Raw genomic sequence first — 20,502 nt, 5'->3', positions numbered from 1 at the left:
TAAATAACTAAAACCCAATTTAAATTTTTTTGGGGTATTGAAGATATATTGTTAGACATATTGCTCTGACATCGACTCCCCTTTATATTTCACTAATTATAATGCATTATTAAACACGCACAAATACACTTTTTGATCATTTAAATAGTAGGATAGGGATTGCACTTTTTTTTCATATTGTTCAACAAGTTTAATATACACCTTGATCATCTAAATTGTATAATAGGGAAGAGTTAAATGTTTTTATTTTAATATTATATAGCACGTCTGTTGCCCAGCACATATATTATTTAGCAATTTTTGATTGAGGATAATGATACTTGTAGCATAATTTGTATACAAATATAGTATGAAACAGTGTATCTATTAGGAGTGGTGCTGACATTTGACCATTTGAGAGGACAGGTGGATTTCCCATGTGTAAAATAAAAACATATGTGTGATTTTAGAGGATTATTTGTATTAGGATTTGCCATATGGTTGTCAGATATAGTTTCATACAAGGCCTATTATTCATACACAGAAGTGTGTGATTTACTGACATAAATAGAAGACTTGGGTCTGTAATATACCCTATAGCCTTGTTGCTAATTACAACAATGGTTACATGAGTAAGATTATATACGTGAAAGTGTGTGATTTTTTTTACATGAATAGAGGACCTGTGTCTTTAATGTATGTTATAGCCTTGCCACTAATTGTAACAGTGTTTGAGATTACTGGACCGCGTCACTGAACAACTATTACCCAATAGTATGGGATATTTCTTGTTTACCTGTATGATATGACAGGGGGTGTGTAGCAATTCTCATTTTTTGATTGGAGCATTTAGATTTAAATAGGTTGCGATTAAGGAGCATGATAGCAGTCTGAGGAAACAGCATTGACCGATGAGAAACGCGTCACTGCTTAAAATTGGTTTTATGCAATAAATTGTTTTTACATGCTACCGCTCCGATTCTGTGATAATTTGTCACGACATCCGCACACCCGGACTCCGTGGCCAAGGAGTGATATCACATACTAAGAAAGGTTATCGCCAGGAAAGTGACATCGCTACCTGCTAGGAACCTTTGTCTAGGAGAGCTGGATGCTGAGTCAGCCGAGTGGCTCAGAAGTCTCAGCCTGCCCCATTAGCACTTTTGTGTGCTTTACCGCATGTGAGTTTCCTTTCCTAGGATTCCCATCGGTGTCTGACCCACTTACAAGAGAGCTGCCAACTTCATCACCCTATACTTAGAGACTTTGTTTTTAGGGATTTACACCCACTGGGACTTATTTCAATAATTGTATTTGTATTATCTGTATACCCCGTCATTGTGTTTAAAGAGTGATACACAAATATACCTCTAATATGTTCCATTGTTAGGGCGCCCCTATTAGTACTTGAGTGACACATTTGTGACTCTATTTTACTTTATTTTATATTGGCATCATTAAACATTAATAAAAGGGATCAACCAAAATACAGGCTCCTACTTCAGGAATATTAACAGCAGAAACATTTTGTGATTGTAATCACAAAACCACATTGACAACAGAAACATAGATTTTGTCAGCAGATAAGAACCATAGGCCCTGCAAGTCTGTCAAACATTTTCTTAAAAGTTTTAACTTATCTAGTTCATTAGATAGCCTTATGCTTATCCCATGCATTCTTGAAGCCACCACAGTGTTTGTTACCATCTACCATCTCTTGTGGACATTAATTCCATGAATCAATTATCCTTTCTCTGAAGAAATGCTTCCTCAAATTACTCCTGAACCTACTAGCCTTCAGCTTGAAATCATGACCCCTAGTTCTTCAATTTTTCTTTTCATGAAAAATACTCACAGCACCAGCTTTCCTAAACCCTTAAATATACTTTACTAAGCTATACATATGAAAGGGACAGTCTACAATAGAATTTGTATTATTTTAAAAGATAGATAATACCTTTATTACCCATTCCCCAGTTTTGCATAACCAACACTGTTATATTAATATACTTTTTACTGCTGTGACTATCTTGTATCTAAGAACTTTCGTCCATCCCCCTGATCACATGACTGTTTATTATCTATTGACTTGCATTTAGCATTGTCTTGTGCTAACTCTAACTCCGTGTGCATTAACACAGTGTTATCTATATGATCCACATGCAGTCTCTTGTGAAAAGAATTTAAAAAGGCAGCCCTCAAGGTCTTAGAAATTAGCATATGAGCCTACCTAGGTTTTGTTTTAAATAAGAATACCAAGAGAACAAAGCAAATTTGATGATAAAAGTACATTGGAAAGTTGATTAAAATTACAAGTCCCATCTGAATAATGAAAGTTTAATTTTGACTAGACTGTCCCTTTAAGGTCATTGAGCCTCTCCTGGTAAGTTTTATTTTTTAGACCATATACCATTTTAGTAGTCCTCCTTTATACCGATTCCAGTTTGTTTATATCCTTCTGGAGATATGACCTCCATAATTGCACACAATACTCAAGATATACACAATATCGTCTAACAGAAATTATTATCTGCTGAAGACAGGCATCTTGGTTAGAACTTAGATGTTTTTCCTCTGTGCTGGAGGAATTCCACAACAAATATTCTATATAATAAATGTGTAGCCAGTTTCAAAGCCCATAAAAGCTGGATAAATGTTAGACATAGACCAAAGCAATAAAGCAAATAGTTTTCTAGGGTCTGTGATAACTAAATTGAGGAAAGGTTCAAATACTTTGATATCTGTACAGCAAAGCATTGCACTTACCCCTAACCCTTTGTTACACATTTTCCAATTATTCCGGAAGCAGCTTTTGAGTCCCTGGAGTGCAGATTCGCACATATAAGTCTGCCCACATGAGTAGAGGTCTGCTTCTAAAGAAACAGCGTTCTGGAAATGGTGATCTGACCATACTAGGCTAACTTACCCTGCATGTTTGTCAACCTCTGCTCACCTTACAGCAGGGAGAGGGACATCACAAGTAAATACTTGTGCACAGATAAAAACAGCTGACATATGCCAACTTACTAACCTCCTATGTGTCTGGGAACTGTTTCTGACCATTTGATAACAAAAAGGGCTTGTTGTATTAATACTTCTGTAATGTTTAGGCATACTTTATTCTTTACCACACTTTGGATTAGTTTGGACATCATTGTCTTCACTAATAAAATTATTAAATAGGTAATATTACAATACTAAAAAATAATTTATAATTAACTGGAGTCATAGGATTAATTTGTTGCAACAGCCCATTTGCTGTCTTTTTTTATTAAGTTATTCTAAAACAGACCAATAAAGCTCCCATCAAGGCCAAATGCAATTAAAAGAAGCAAAAACAATTGTGGTTATTTTGCCCATATATACACTCCTTCAGGATATATATTAAAAAATAAAGAACAGTTTCTTCTTTGTGAAGAACATAGGAATGTAAATTATTCCTAACATCTTTGGGTTTAGCGCAGTTGGTCTAGTGCAGTGTTGGGTTAGCACACGAGCGTTAGCTAATAGTTTGGTTTTTATTAGCGTATCCCATAGAAGTCTAAGTGGAGAATGCGTTAGTGTAGTCGCGATATCCAAAGTCCTTAAGTTATTATGCCTCAGTATTTTGAACACACGCTTTTTACTCTCAACTTACTTTGAGCACAGTTAGTGAGCGAAAAAAATAAAATAATAGAATGCCACTTGTAGTCTGGCCCTCTGTGCATAAACATGTTATAAATGAGTAAAAAACCCAAATCAAACAATGCAATTAAAATAAAAAATTCATAAATAAATATTTAAGTAATCTCCCAGAATGCTTTTGCCAATGCATAATGCATGTAAGCCCCATAAAGATGAATACACTATGAACAAACAAAAAGAGTTTGAAATGTAGTTGAACAGTGTGCCTTCCATGAGAGCACGCTTCTGTAGGCTCCAATGGAAGCCTCGTTCTGATGCCGTCATACACAGCAGAGAAACTAAGCACAGCAAATGGCCAGCAATTTTAAATATATATGAATATACAGTATACATATATATGTATGTGTTAATATGTGTATATACACATATTAACACGTAAACATATATGTATATAAGCATATACATATACAGTTATATTTACAGGGAACACGCCATTCCCATAGCCCCCAATGTAAAGGCACCACACACCTGCAACTTTTAACCCCTTAAAACTGTCTAGTGTAGTATTTTTTATGACAAATATTTAAAAGACCCTCAATTTTGGGGGCATTTGGGGCACTTTTAGAAAATTAACCAGAGGTCTGATCTCTGGTTTATTTTCTGAGTGCTAATTGCTACCGCAAGCTTGCGCTAACAATAACCAGCCACTTGTAGTGGCTGGTTATTTATTGCACGCCTGCAAACAGGCAAATCTGCCTGTTTGCGAGTGCATGATAAATTAGCAATTCACTTGTAATCTAGCCCTGTGTGTATTAATATGTGTTCCAATGACATATTAAGTAACAAGTAACAGTTGCTAAACTAGAAATCCATGTTAGAGAGAATATAATATTTTGTGTATTTTATTTGTTTTAAGTATAACTATATGAAGAAAAAATATTTAACCATACCAGTGACAAGCTTCCTACTGTAGCCTGTGCATTTCAGTAACAGCAGCACTGTCACTGTAACAGTATATAAATGTTGTTCACTCTAGGACCCCTTTTGGGGTTTAGCTAAATTCTTGATTTCTTTCAATCCAGAAAATCCGGCACAAAATACTTGAAACTTGATGATCTTAAATTTGCCTCAATGCAATGCCTCCTACAGCCCTTTCAATGGTATTACTTTTGCAGGCTATTATGTTTCATAATAACACTTCAACATAAGTTGTAGTCTTGGATCAGATTACAAGTGGCGCGTTACCAGTTATGCCCGAGTGTCGGGTTTAGCGCTCGTATTAAGTTTTGAAAGTAAACATCATTGCTTGAGCGCTATTGAAGTTAGCATGTCATGAGAGCTCTGGTTAACTGTTTCGCGAAACAAAAAAGTGTCACAAAACACATCAAAAATACAATACAAAGTACAGTTTCACTCATAATAACACTATCAAATAAAAAACATTTAAAAAAAAAAGTTATAAGGGCTCAAAGATATGAGGTCTCAGGTGCTAGGAAAAAAAGGCAGGCAAAGGGCTTTAACATAGAGATACATATATATACATATCTAAATATGTGTGTATATATATATATATATATATATATAAATACATACACTGCTCAAAAAAATAAAGGGAACACTTAAACAACACCATGTAACTCACACTGTAACTCTTCACTTCAATCACACTTCTGTGAAATCAAACTGTCCACTTAGGAAGCAACACTGAGTAACAATCAATTTCACATACTGCTGTGCAAATGGGATAGACAGCAGGTGGAAATTATAGGCAATTAGCAAGACACCCCCAATAAAGGAGTGGTTCTGCAGGTGGTGACCACAGACCACTTCTCAGTTCCTATGCTTTCTGGCTGATGTTTTGGTCACTTTTGAATGCTGGTGGTGCTTTCTCTCTAGTGGTAGCATGAGATGGAGTCTACAACCCAAACATGTGGCTCAGTTAGTGCAGCTCATTCAGGATGCGAGCTGTGGCAAGAAGGATTGCTGTGTCTGTCAGCGTAGTGTCTAGAGCATGGAGGCGCTACCAGGAGACAGGCCAGTACATCAGGAGATGTGGAAGAGGCCGTAGGAGGGCATCGACCCAGCACCAGGACCGCTACCTCCGTCTTTGTGCAAGGAGGAACAGGAGGAACACTGCCAGAGCCCTGCAAAATGACCTCCAGCAGGCCACAAATGTGCATGTGTCTGCTCAAACGGTCAGAAACAGACTACATGAGGGTGGTATAAGGGCCCGACATCCACAGGTGGGGGTTGTGCTTACAACCCAACACCGTGCAGGACGTTTGGCATTTGCCAGAGAACACCACGATTGGCAAATTCGCCACTGGCGCCCTGTGCTCTTCACAGATGAAAGCAGGTTCACACTGAGCACATGTGACAGACGTGACAGAGTCTGGAGACGCCGTGGAGAACGTTCTGCTGCCTGCAACATCCTCCAGCATGACCGGTTTGGCAGTGGCTCAGTAATGGTGTGGGGTGGCATTTCTTTGGGGGGCCGCACAGCCCTCCATGTGCTCACCAGAGGTAGCCTGACTGCCATTAGGTACCGAGATGAGATCCTCAGACCCCTTGTGAGACCATACGATGGTGCGGTTGGCCCTGGGTTCCTCCTAATGCAAGACAATGCTAGACCTCATGTCGCTGGAGTGTGTCAGCAGTTCCTGCAAGACGAAAGCATTGATGCTATGGACTGGCCCGCCCGTTCCCCAGACCCGAATCCAATTGAGCACATCTGGGACATCATGTCTCGCTCCATCCACCAACATCATGTTGCACCACAGACTGTCCAGGAGTTGGCAGATGCTTTAGTCCAGGTCTGGGAGGAGATCCCTCAGGAGACCATCCGCCACCTCATCAAGAGCATGCACAGGCGTTGTAGGGAGGTCATACAGGCACGTGGAAGCCACACACACTACTGAGCCTCATTTTAAATTGTTTTAAGGACATTACATCAAAGTTGGATCAGCCTGTAGTGTGTTTTTCCACTTTAATTTTGAGTGTGACTCCAAATCCAGAACTCCATGGGTTGAAACATTTGATTTCCATTTTTTAATTTTTGTGTGATTTTGTTGTCAGCACATTCAACTATGTAAAGAACAAAGTATTTCATTGGAATATTTAATTCATTCAGATCTAGGATGTGTTATTTTAGTGTTCCTTTTATTTTTTGTAGCAGTGTATATATATATATATATATATATATATATATATATATATATATATATATATATGTCCTCCAAAAAGAGATAAGCACAGTCTTACTTTACCACAACTGCCAGGGTGTGCTTCACATGTGAACATATGTATATGTATTTACAGACATATATACACATATAAATACATACATACATATATATACACATATACATATAAGTGCATTGGAGCCCTTTGCAGTTAAAGGGATAGTAACCCAAATTGTTTTCTTTCATAATTCAGATAGAGCATGCAATTTTAAGCAACTTTCTAATTTACTCCTATTATCAATTATTCTTCATTATCTTGGTATCTTTATTTAAAAAGCAGAAATTTATGTTTAAGAGCTGGCCCATTTTTGGTTCAGAACCTGGGTTGCACTTGCTAATTGGTGGCTAAATATAACTAACCAGTGAGGTGAAGCAACATTCCTCTAAGCACACTGGGCAAGGAGTCCACGTCTAGTTTCCCCCATCACCCATAGGGAGACTTCCCCAGGGTCATATTAATTTGCATACAAAAAGAGAAGCGCTCTACCAGGAACAAACAACAGCTCATCAGCTAGTTCTTTGGCGATTTACCACCCGGAAGCAGCCTCTTTTAGACCAGTGTGCTTTTCACAGAGGAAAACTTTCCTGAAGTATATCGGTCTGATCCCGCCAAGTAAGCTCAGTCCAGCCCCGAAATACCAGGCAATTCTCCTCTGGACAAGGAACATGACAACCTCAGGCGATCATTTCGGCCTCCTATGGGCCTCGTCAGTGAGTTGCAGTCACATTTCTCTAAGCACACTGGGCAAGGAGTCCACGTCTGGTGTGCTTAGAGGAATGTGGCTGCACCTCACTGACGAGGCCCATAGGAGGCCGAAACGATCGTTTGGGGTTGTCATGTTCCTTGTTCAGAGGAGAATTGCTGTTATTTTGGGGCTGGACTGACCTTACTTAGCGGGATCAGACTGATATACTTCAGGAAAGTTTTCCTCTGTGAAAAGCACACTGGTCTAAAAGAGGCTGCTTCCGGGTGGTAAATTGCCAAAGAACTAGCTGATGAGCTGTTGTTCGTTACAGGTAGAGCGCTTCTCTCTTCATATGCAAATTAATATGACCCTGGGGAGGTCTCCCTATGGGTGATGGGGGAAACCTGTGGACTCCTTGCCCAGTGTGCTTAGAGGAATGTGGCTGCACCTCACTGATGAGGCCCATAGGAGGCCGAAACGATCGTCTGGGGTTGTCATGTTCCTTGTTCAGAGGAGAATTGCCTGGTATTTCGGGGGTTGGACTGACCTTACTTGGCGGGATCAGACTGATATACTTCAGGAAAGTTTCCTCTGTGAAAAGCACACTGGTATAAAAGAGGCTGCTTCCGGGTGGTAAATCGCCAAAGAACTAGCAGATGAGCTATTGTTCGTTCCTGGTAGAGCGCTTCTCTTTTCATATGCATATATATGTATAGATATATAGTGTACCAAAATACCATCAGATTTATGTAGAAATATGTATTTATGAATAAATAGAACATATTCTGCTCTGTTAAGAACATTGGAATGTAAAATATTCATATTTTCATTTCAGATTAGCGCACTTGAGAATATGCAATCTGGTTTGTGCGAGAGTAAGGTATTATGTTTTTCCCCACTTTTTTTGCTCCATTGACTTCTATGTGCGAATAAATTAACGTCTGCGCAATATCCTAACTTCTGTTTTTTGCGCGCATTGGTTAGCGCAAGAGCGAAAAAAGTTTTACTTTCAACTTGTAATATGAGTGCTATTAGACGCACGCAAAAAGCTTACTTCTAATGAAGGTATTGCGTAAGTAGAAGCGTTAAATACCACTCCGATTGTAATCTAGCCCACCGTCTTTTTGTGATCTACTTTTATTGCACTTATTAATTGTTATGCAATAAATGACACTTGAGTTGGTTGTGCTGGGTCTTCCTTGTGTTGTTAAATCTTCTTGAATTTTGCATATCTACATTTCAAAAATCTGTGTTTTATATATATAATGGTTATATCTTATGTAAGCATTGCATAATGATAAGTTAATATCTCTTTCAAGTGCCATTGTCCTCATCAGTTTATAACACTGGTTTTCAAACCTGTCCTCAGGCCTCCATAAAAGGCCACATTTTGAGGATATCTGAACTGGAGCACAGGTGAAATAATCAGCTGATTAGTACCTGCTCTCATCCAAGGTAATACTGAAAACCTGGCCTGTTGGGGAGGCCTGAGGACAGGTTTGACAACCAGTGGTTTATATGAATAAAAGGTGACATACATTATATTACAATGCATGTACCAGATATACCTCTTCCTTAATTTGCATGTCAAATTACATATAATAACCCCCATAGTAAGAATGATCAATAGTTTACAAATCATAATAAACATACACTTACAGTTGTACTGTTCTCACCTGATGTTGAAGCTGCATAGCTGGCTTTAAAGCCTTTGGCATTTGTGGCACTATTAGAAATAAATTTTAGGACAAGGGCATTGCTGTAAGAGGTAATAGGATGTGGTATTGTGCTGCCACAGTAACGACCTAAAAAAGAAGGAAAAACAATAACAGATTGTTACACGCTTCTTCATTTTTTTGCAAAATGAAACTAAAAATATGCATTTTGTAATACTTGTAATGAACAAGACTTCTTTATCTATAAAATAGAGTGAACAATACTAGAAAATAAAAACATTCTAACATAGGATAGAAATGAATTCTGCTTTGGTTGGAAAGACATTGATATATTTTTCTACGATAGCATCCCCCTATTTCCTTACTCATTACAGTTACATTCTTTGCTCTCAGCTTGATCATATGGCTTTACCAAGATTTCTTGCCCATTGACCTATTAGCACAAAGCCTTTTACCATATTATATCCAAACAAGACAGTGGCTGTATATACTTACTGATACACTGTGTTTTCACAGTGCTAAACCTCTTAAGCACTAATATGAGAAAGAATCCAAAAAGACACAAGGATTCTCTGTACATGAAAAAACTAAGGCCTAGATTTAGAGTTGGGCGGTAGCCGTGAAAACCAGCGTTAGAGGCTCCTAACGCTGGTTTTTACCGCCTGCTGGTATTTGGAGTCAGTCAGGAAAGGGTCTAACGCTCAATTTCCAGCCGCGACTTTTCCATACTGCAGATCCCCCTACGCCATTTGCGTAACCTATCTTTTCAATGGGATCTTTCTAACGCCGTTATTTAGAGTCGTGTCTGAAGTGAGCGTTAGAAATCTAACGACCAAACTCCAGCCGCAGAAAAAAGTCAGTAGTTAAGAGCTTTTTGGGCTAACGCCGGTTCATAAAGCTCTTAACTACTGTGCTCTACAGTACACTAACACCCATAAACTACCTATGTACCCCTAAACCGAGGTCCCCCCACATCGCCACCACTCGAATAATTTTTTTTAACCCCTAATCTGCCGACTGCCACCTACGTTATACTTATGTACCCCTAATCTGCTGCCCCTAACACCGCCGACCCCTATATTATATTTATTAACCTCTAATCTGCCCCCCACAACGTCGTCGCCAGCTACCTACAATAATTAACCCCTAATCTGCCGACCGCAAAGCGCCGCCACCTACGTTATCCTTATGTACCCCTAATCTGCTGCCCTTAACACCGCCGACCCCTATATTTATTAACCCCTAATCTGCCCCCCACAACGTCGCCGCCACCTGCCTACACTTATTAACCCCTAATCTGCCGAGTGGACCGCACCGCTACTATAATAAAGTTATTAACCCCTAATCCGCCTCACTCCCGCCTCAATAACCCTATAATAAATAGTATTAACCCCTAATCTGCCCTCCCTAACATCGCCGACACCTAACTTCAAACATTAACCCCTAATCTGCCGACCGGAGCTCACCGCTATTCTAATAAATTTTTTAAACCCTAAAGCTAAGTCTAACCCTAACACTAACACCCCCCTAAATTAAATATAATTTAAATCTAACAAAATAAATTAACTCTTATTAAATAAATTATTCCTATTTAAAGCTAAATACTTACCTGTGAAATAAACCCTAATATAGCTACAATATAAATTATAATTATATTGTAGCTATATTAGGGTTTATTTTACAGGTAAGTATTTAGCTTTAAATAGGAATAAGTTATTTAATAATAGTTAATTTATTTTGTTAGATAAAAATTATATTTAATTTAGGGGGGTGTTAGGGTTAGGGTTAGAATTAACTTTAGGGGTTAATACATTTATTAGAATAGCGGTGAGTTCCAGTCGGCAGATTAGGGGTTAATGTTTGAAGTTAGGTGTCGGCGATGTTAGGGAGGGCAGATTAGGGGTTAATACTATTTATTATAGGGTTATTGAGGCGGGAGTGAGGCGGATTAGGGGTTAATAACTTTATTATAATAGCGGCGCGGTCCGGTCGGCAGATTAGGGGTTAATAAGTGTTGGAAGGTGGAGGCGACATTGTGGGGGGCAGATTAGGGGTTAATTAATATAATATAGGGGTCGGCGGTGTTAGGGGCAGCAGATTAGGGGTACATAGGGATAATGTAAGTAGCGGCGGTTTACGGAGCGGCAGATTAGGGGTTAAAAAAAATATGCAGGTGTCTAAGATAGCGGGGGCGGCAGAATAGGGGTTAATAAGTGTAAGCTGAAGATACTTGTGTGAAATAATTATTATTTACAATATCTGTGATAAATATCCGTGATAAATATCTAGTGATTAGGTGTATAATAAATCAAAAAAAGCTTCTATCAAAAGTAGGATAATTTATTTGATAGCAATAATATTTAAAATTTAGAGACGTCTCTAGCACAATTAGTTAAACATAAAAGTAATACTCATTGGTACTTCATGAGAAATATTAGTTTGCTGCTTATTAATATTTTAGGTCACAGGAGATCTATTGGTGTGTGACTGAGCAATTTCTAAAATCTCTCATGAATTATTCAGAGTTCATAGGATTGCAAATTAACATCTATTAAAACAACAATTTAAAATAACACATAGCAGCTTGATAAACTTTTTGTGTGTAAGATGGAGCTTGAGATAGGGCTGTGCATAAAAAGGAGAATCTTATGAAATTATGTCTCTATATCAGAATAGGTCAATCCTTAGGCTGTATTTGTATCACAACGTACTTTCAAAGATACTTTTCTTGTCCATATGTATGAACCAAAAGAAAGTCCAGTAATCGTATACTGATATTAGCTTCAAATAACAGTTTGTAACTCCCATACAAATTTGTACCTTATCGTGTGCGTGAGCAACAACATGGTATCCTATGCGTCCTGTGGCTCAGTTCTTCTGGCAGTATCCTCGTGTTGTCGGCATCTGACGTCACACCCGATGTATGGGGGCTCGACTTGCGCCTGCCAATAACTGCTTGGCGGATCGTTAGTGTACAATGTTTCTTCTTGTACTTAAGAAGTACAAAATATTGGATACAAGAAGAAACATTGTACACTAACGCAATGACGTGCAGTGACGTCAGAGGCTGGTGAGGCAGTGGCTAGGATACGCCTTCATTCTTTAGATATCCTTTGTTGAAGAAATAGCAATGCACATGGGTGAGCCAATCACATGTGGTATCTATGTGCAGCCACCAATCAGCAGCTACTGAGCATATTTAGATATGATTTTCAACAAAGGATATCAAAAGAATGAAAAAAATTAGATATTAGATGTAAATTGGAAAGTTATTTAAATTTGCATATGGGATTGATATGGTTTTCATGTCCCTTTAAATGGTGTCTTGGAAAACTGGTCAACTTAGTAAACATCTGATTTTAGTCTAAAAGGATTGTAACAGAAACTCTTGCCAGATAACACAAGGCTTGCTGTGATTATGAGATCTAGAAATCCATGCCCATTAAAATATGTTTAAAACATACTTTTTACTTTAATGCTGCAAATTATGCTTATAGATTCTTTTATTATTCAGTAAATATAAAAATGTCTTGATCCAGTGGCGGCTGGTGAAATTTAAAGATGGTGGGGCGCTTGGCCCCACCCCTTTAAATAAAGCCACACCATCAGGTGGCACTATCAATTCATTAATTAAATAAATAAAAGGTAGACTGAAACACAGAAAAGCATTCGGGTGGAGAGGGAGAGAGAGACGGGGGAGAGAGACACAGAGGGTTAGAGAGAAAGAGAGAGAGACACAATCGCACACAGAGGGGTTAGAGAGAGAGAGAGAGAAAGAGAGAGAGACACAATCACACAGAGGGGTTAGAGAGAGAGAGAAAGAGAGAGAAACACAATCACACACAGAGGGTTAAAGAGAGAGAAAGAGAGAGAGACACAATCGCACACAGAGTGTTAGAGAGAGAGAGACACACACAATCACACACAGAGGGTTAGAGAGAGAGAAATAAAGAGAGAGAGAGAGACAATCACACACAAAGGGTTAGAGAGAGAGAAAGAGAGAGAGACACAATGATTCAATCACATACAGAGGGTTAGAGAAAGAGAGACACAATCACACACAGAGGGTTAGAGAGAGAGAGAGAGAAAGAAAGAGACACAATCACACTCAGAGGGTTAGAGAGAGAGAGAAAGAGAGAGACACAATCACACACAGAGGGTTAGAGAGAGCGCGAGAGACACAATCACACACAGAGGGTTAGAGAGAGAGCGAGAAACACGATCACACACAGAGGGTTAGAGAGAGAGAGAGAAAGAGAGAGAGAGAGAGAGAGAGAGACACAATCACACACAGAGGGTTAGAGAGGGACACAATCACACACAGAGGGTTAGAGAGAGAGAAAGAGAGAGAGAGACACATTCACACACAGAGGGTTAGAGAGAGTGAGAGAAAGAGAGAGAGAGAGACAGACAATCACACACAGAGGGTTAGAGAGAAAGAGAGAGAGACACAATCACACACAGAGGGTTAGAGAGAGACACAATCACACACAGAGGGTTAATGAGAGAGAGAAAGAGAGAGAGAGAGAGAGAGAGAGAGACACACAATCACACACAGAGGGTTAGAGAGAGACACAATCACACACAGAGGGTTAGAGAGACACATAAGGGATGAGAGAGTCTGAGGGGGAGGAAGAGAGACAGAGAGAGAAAGAGACCATGGGGGAGAACAACACATAAGGAGAGAGATGGATAGAGAGACACACACACACACACACACATACATACAAGGGGGGGGGGGAGAGGGACCACTGCATTTTTAATAAAACAGCAAAGCTACAGAGACTAAGTGAGACTATAACTAAATGAGACCATACATTAGTGTGCAGTACAGAGGCAAGCTGCTAAGTTAGTGGGTGTAAAGTTTGAGTAAACAAAATACAAAAACGATCCTTTGCTGTGAAAGAGTAAAAAACACTAAACCACATTAATTAAATTATAATTTTCACTAACAGAATCCTTTTCAGCAAAATCTTACTTTAATAAGATGTGGGTGAAACATTGCTCTCTCTGCCTCTCTCTTCCTGCTCTGTAAGGATTCAGGAAGTGACAGTGGCACATTCCACTGCACTTAGAGGGGAAGAACAGAACTCTCTTTTTCACTTTAGCAAAGCTAGCAGGTTCACAGGACAGCAACAAAATATATGAAAGTTGTTTTTTCCGTTTTTGTTTTATATGATTTAACATCCAGCCCCAACCCTAAGTTCCACTTACTAATGCCTCTCACTGGATTGGTTCAGCCCAAATAGGACTGATCTTAACCACTTTCATCCAGTAGATGGCGCAGCATGTTGTGTAATGGTGGGCAGACCTGCTTGTGCCTCTCCATTGCACAACATGTAGCTGTGAAAAAAAAAAATGCTGGGGAAAAAAAATACAATTTTTTTTTTTTTTTTTAAAGTCAATAAAAAAAATATATTTTTGCCCATATGAGAGGTGAAGCACTGCCTCACCTGCCTCTAGTGACTGCACATCACTGCACTAACGATCCGCCAAGCAGTGATTGGCAGGCTTCTCCCACTCCTTTTCCACTATGTTCGCTACCCTTTTGGGTATTGGAAAAGCGTCGTCGTGCACTGGGACCTCTAAAAAATTGTCCAATTTGCACAACTTCTCTGGTACTACCATAGAATCACAGTCATCCAGAGTAGCTAATACCTCCTTTAGCAAAGCGCGGAGATGTTCTAGCTTAAACTTAAATGCTACTATATCAGGTTCTGCCTGTTGAGAAATTTTTCCTGAGTCTGAAATTTCACCCTCAGACAGCCCTTCCCTCACAGCCAATTCCGATTGATGTGAGGGTAAAATAAAGCATCGTCAGCGTTTGATTGTTCATCCCTTTTATCTGTATTTAAAGCTGAACAATCACGCTTTCTCTGAAATGCTCGCAGTTTGGATACAAGATTTGCTATAGAATTATCCACTACTGCTGTTAATTGTTGCATAGAAATAAGCACTGGCGCGCTAGGTGTCGCCTGCGCGGGCAAAGCTGGTGTAGACACAGAAGGAGAGGATGTAGAACTATCCCCACTACCTTCATTAGATAAATCATCTTGGGTAACATTATGAAATGTAACAGAGCTGTCCTCATTTTGTTTGGACGCTATGGCACAATTATCACAAACACTCGAAGGGGGAACCACATTTGTCTCTACACACACAGAACATAGGTTATCTAATGGAACAGACATGTTAAACAGATTTAGGCAGGCAAACAATGCAATAAAAACGATTTTAAACAAAAACGTTACTGTCTCTTTAAATAATAAAATGACACACTTTATTTCTGAATGTTCAAAAAACTATGAAGGCAATATCCGATTTTTCTGAAATTTGGACCCCAGTGTATTAATGCTTAGAAAGTATTGCGCAGCAAATATGGAGACTCTAGCTCTTAAAACAAGCAAACCGGAGCTAATTGTTGGATTTAACCGTTTTTATACACCACAATCCCTGCTTACAGCATTGCTGCAGGTTTTACCTTTCTTAGGGGTCAATCATCCACAGAAATAAGCCTTCTGGAGTTACTTTCTGAGCCACAGGACCCTCTCACATGGAACTGCATGCACTGCCTTGAAATTAACTGAAGTGCCAAAATGAGGCCTCCTCCCTCAGTACACTAGAGTGAAGGGGCCTTCCTGACTAGATTTAGGTGTCTAAAGCAAGCCAGATCAATAAAAAACGTCCCCAAGTGTATATGAGCTTATAAAACATTTCAATTGCCATCATATTGTAATAAAAAACAATCGATTTGGCCCCTGACAGTGTCTACCAGCATAAAAATCATAAAGGGGAAGCCTGTTATCTTTTTTGCTGAGGTGAAAGAAAAATGGCTTACTGTTTTCCCTGAGGGGAAAAATGACTGTCATCTAGCATTAGCCTGTGTTGTTAGAAGAAGACTAGTCATACCTGAAGCAGATAAGTCTGCAAACTGTTACCCCCAACTGAAGTTCTCTGGTTTCAACAGTCCTGCGTGGTAACAGAAATGGATTTTAGTTACTTGTGCTAAAATCATAGCCCTCTTAAACAGAAATCTTCATCACTTTTCTGTTGTAGAGTAAATAGTACAAGCCAGCACTATTTTAAAATAACAAACTCTTGATAGAAGAATAAAAAACTACAACTAACACCACAAACTCCTCACCATCCCCGTGGAGATGCTACTTGTTCAGAGCAGCAAGGAGAATGACTGGGGGGCGGAGCCAGAGGGGGAGCTATATGGACAGCTCTTGCTGTGTGCTCTCCTTGCCTTTCCCTGTGGGGGAGAATATTTCCCACAAGTAATGGATGACGCCGTGGACCGGACACACCAATGTTGGAGAAATGCTGTGTAGCACAAAACCGAAGTATTGTTTCAAATTTCATACACTGTATAACGTGTTAGTAATTTTGGTAACAAAGTGTTGAAGCAATTACTAACTCATATATAGTCCACAATGATTGTAGCTGTGAGTAAAACATAGCATTTATTCCGTGTTGCAGTAAAAATTCAAATTTGTATAGACGTGGACAGAGCAGTACTAAAGAGATAGAGAGAGTGATACATCTGACTCTCCTCATGCGTCACCTGATGCGTTTCGCCTAGGCCTTCTCAAAGGTGACATGCCACTGAACTGGAAGCTCCAGCTTTTAAATGCCCGGCCGATTACATCACTGAGCTCAACGCCCATTTTCCAAACCGGAAGTGACGTATCGGCCAAGATTAGCCAATAGCAATATTCAGTCTCAGGTGTGTAACGAGTTGCTAGGTAGAATACATATAACATATTTTACACAGACAGATACAATTGTTGCGCTTATTACTTGACTGACATTTCTTCACATACATAGAGGGTAGTCATAATTAAAAGGCTTGTCTTATGCAACAAAGTATCTTTGTAATAAACGGTTATGTTTTTGCTGTATAGCTCTAAGGCATAAAAAAAGCTTAAAATATTAATTGGGGATAAAATAACAAGACGTATATATGCACTAGAAAGACTGGAGAATTTCAGAGAATACCAGGGTGAAAATATATGTTTAAAATATATACAAATACATTTTACACATGAACAGTGTAGTGCCTTATTGCCTATACATATACAAACAAAGGTTCACACAATATAATAAAATTCATCATGAACTGTGATTTTAAATAGTATGTATATATCTAAGCAATAGGCTGAAAAAATGGATTGCAGACAGATACAAAAAATATTTTTGCCATTATTGCTCTTCTCTTATAGAAGGTTATTAAAGAGATTACATGTAGTATGGAATTGGTTAATTCAAAAAGTGTAATAATTAGATTATGTGCATAAATAATATATACACAGTCATAAGATACAGGAACATTTTCCAAAAAGGAAATATAAGTATTTGCAAATGGTTTACTATTATTGCTAAGTACATATGATATGTATCTATACTATGGGGCCGATTTATTAAAGTGTGGACGGACATAATACAATGTAGCGTATCATGTCTGCATACGCTGTCTGCATTTATCATTGCATAAGCAGTTCTTGTGAACTGCTTGTGCAATGCCATTCCCTGCAGATTTGCGGCCGATAGCAGGGGGTGTCAATCAGCCCAATCGTATTGGATTGGGAGGATTGATGTCCGCAGCCTCAGAGCAGACGGACAAGTTATGGAGCAGTGGTCCTTAGACCGCTGCTTCATAACTGCTGTTTTCGGCGAGCCTAAAGGATTGCACGGAAACAGGGGTATCAAGCTCCATTCAGAGCTTAATAATTCAGCCCCCATATATGTTAAAGAAAAGAGGATCTCATTAGGGATTTATCCTTGAAAGAGTTCTAAGTCCCATCTTGCATTAATACCTTTAGGTTCTTTGATTTGTAAGAAATCAATTGCAATTGAATTTGGCCGCCTGTGTGGGATTATGGTGCATTGTGAAATGTTTGGCTACCCTAGTCTTTGGAGGATCTGTTTGAATGTCATTTAGATGTTCTCTTGTTCTATCTTTTAACATGAGACTCTAACACCCTACATATTGCTCATGACATATTTTACAAGTTATTAGATATATGATGTACCTTGAGGTACAATCTAAACAGTATTTGATTTTGTATTCCTTTTCCATGTGACTTGATGAAAAAGTATCTCCTATTCTAATATACAGTTGCAAGAAAAAGTATGTGAACCCTTTGGAATGATATGGATTTCTGCACAAATTGGTTATAAAATGTGATCTGATCATCATCTAAGTCACAACAATAGACAATCACAGTCTGCTTATTGAATACACCATGTAAATATTCACAGTGCAGGTGGAAAAAGTATGTGAACCCCTAGACTAATGACATCTCCAAGGGCTAATTGGAGTGAGATGTCAGCCAACTGGAGTCCAATCAATGAGATGAGATTGGAGGTGTTGGTTACAGCTTCCCTGCCCTATAAAAACACACACCAGTTCTGGGTTTGCTTTTCACAAGAAGCATTGCCTGATGTGAATGATGCCTCACACAAAAGAGCTCTCAGAAGACCTACGACTAAGAATTGTTGACTTGCATAAAGCTGGAAAGGGTTATAAAAGTATCTCCAAAAGCCTTGCTGTTCATCAGTCCACGGTAAGACAAATTGTCTATAAATGGAGAAAGTTCAGCACTGCTGCTACTCTCCCTAGAAGTGGCCGTCCTGTAAAGATGACTGCAAGAGCACAGCGCAGACTGCTCAATGAGGTGAATAAGAATCCTAGAGTGTCAGCTAAAGACTTACAAAAGTCACTGACAAATGCTAACATCCCTGTTAGTGAATCTACAATACGTAAAACACTAAACAAGAATGGATTTCATGGGAGGATACCACAGAGGAAGCCACTGCTGTCCAAACAAAACATTGCTGCATGTTTACAGTTTGCACAAGAGCACCTGGATGTTCCACAGCAGTACTGGCAAAATATTCTGTGGACAGATGAAACCAAAGTTGAGTTGTTTGGAAGAAACACGCAACACTATGTGTGGCGAAAAAGAGGCACAGCACACCAACATCAAAACCTCATCCCAACTCGAAAGTATGGTGGTGGGGGCATCATGGTTTGGGGCTGCTTTGCTGCGTCAGGGCCTGGACGGATTGCTATCATCGAAGGAAAAATGAATTCCCAAGTTTATCAAGACATTTTGCAGGAGAACTTAAGGCCATCTGTCTACCAGCTGAAGCTCAACAGAAGATGGGTGTTGCAACAGGACAATGACCCAAAGCATAGAAGTAAATCAACAACAGAATGGCTTAAACAGAAGAAAATACGCCTTCTGAAGTGGCCCAGTCAGAGTCCTGACCTCAACCCGATTGAGATGCTGTGGCATGACCTCAAGAAAGCGATTCACACCAGACATCCCAAGAATATTGCTGAACTGAAACAGTTATGTAAAGAGGAATGGTCAAGAATTACTCCTGACCGTTGTGCACGTCTGATCTGCAACTACAGGAAACGTTTGGTTGAAGTTATTGCTACCAAAGGAGGTTCAACCATTTATTAAATCCAAGGGTTCACATACTTTTTCCACCTGCACTGTGAATGTTTACATGGTGTGTTCAATAAAAACATGGCAACATTTCGGTCTTTGTGTGTTATTAGTTTAAGCAGACTGTGATTGTCTATTGTTGTGACTTAGATGATGATCAGATCACATTTTATAACCAATTTGTGCAGAAATCCATATCATTCCAAAGGGTTCACATACTTTTTCTTGCAACTGTATGTACATGTAAGGCAAGGATGATGCCCAAATTTATAACAGCCTTTTCTACTGAGCCAACTTTCTCTTGTTTTTGAAGTTTTACTAGTGAATACATATTCTGCCACTTTGTCTCCTATAGTAGGAGATCTTTTGGGTATATACCTACAACCATGAGATAAAATATATTTTAAAGTTGAATCAGTTTGGAGAATATTTAAATTGTATTTATTATTTTGACAATCTGATTATATAGCCTGCTGTATGTAGTAATAAAGTTTATTTCCTTTTGTGTCTTGCTCATTCTTGTATTTTTCTCTTTGAATTTTGTTTTTAACAACTTGTCCCTATTTCTGTCTCGGATGTCTAGTCTCATGGTTTCAAATCATGTCTGTTGTATCCTCTTAATATGAGTCTTTGTACCAGTTGTTTTGAGTGTTTATCATAGTTTTCTAGAGTTGTACAATTCCGTCTAATACAAATGAATTGGCCTTTTGGAATACCTTTTGTTACATGAGGTGGGTGACAAGTCTGATCTCAAAACTGTGTTGCCACTAATTTCTTTTCTATATAGTTCTACATCTATCATTTTTTTTAGTTTATTTCCTTTTAGTTTTAC

The 20,502-nt window shown here is 38.9% G+C and overlaps 1 protein-coding gene across 1 annotated transcript in view; it reads right to left on the bottom strand.

Moving 5' to 3' along the window:
- CUBN (cubilin) overlaps positions 1 to 20,502 on the bottom strand; it is a 749,121-nt gene that overhangs the window by 263,833 nt on the left and 464,786 nt on the right. Inside the window, exon 35 of the mRNA XM_053713984.1 lies at positions 9,208 to 9,336. Within this exon, the coding sequence (XP_053569959.1) occupies positions 9,208 to 9,336 (129 nt within the window). The remainder of the gene's footprint in view (positions 1 to 9,207; positions 9,337 to 20,502) is intronic.

Source organism: Bombina bombina, chromosome 5 (genome assembly GCF_027579735.1).
Source record: "Bombina bombina isolate aBomBom1 chromosome 5, aBomBom1.pri, whole genome shotgun sequence".
In the NCBI taxonomy this organism is placed as follows: Eukaryota; Metazoa; Chordata; class Amphibia; order Anura; family Bombinatoridae; genus Bombina; species Bombina bombina.
This window is presented reverse-complemented; position numbering and strand designations above follow the sequence as displayed.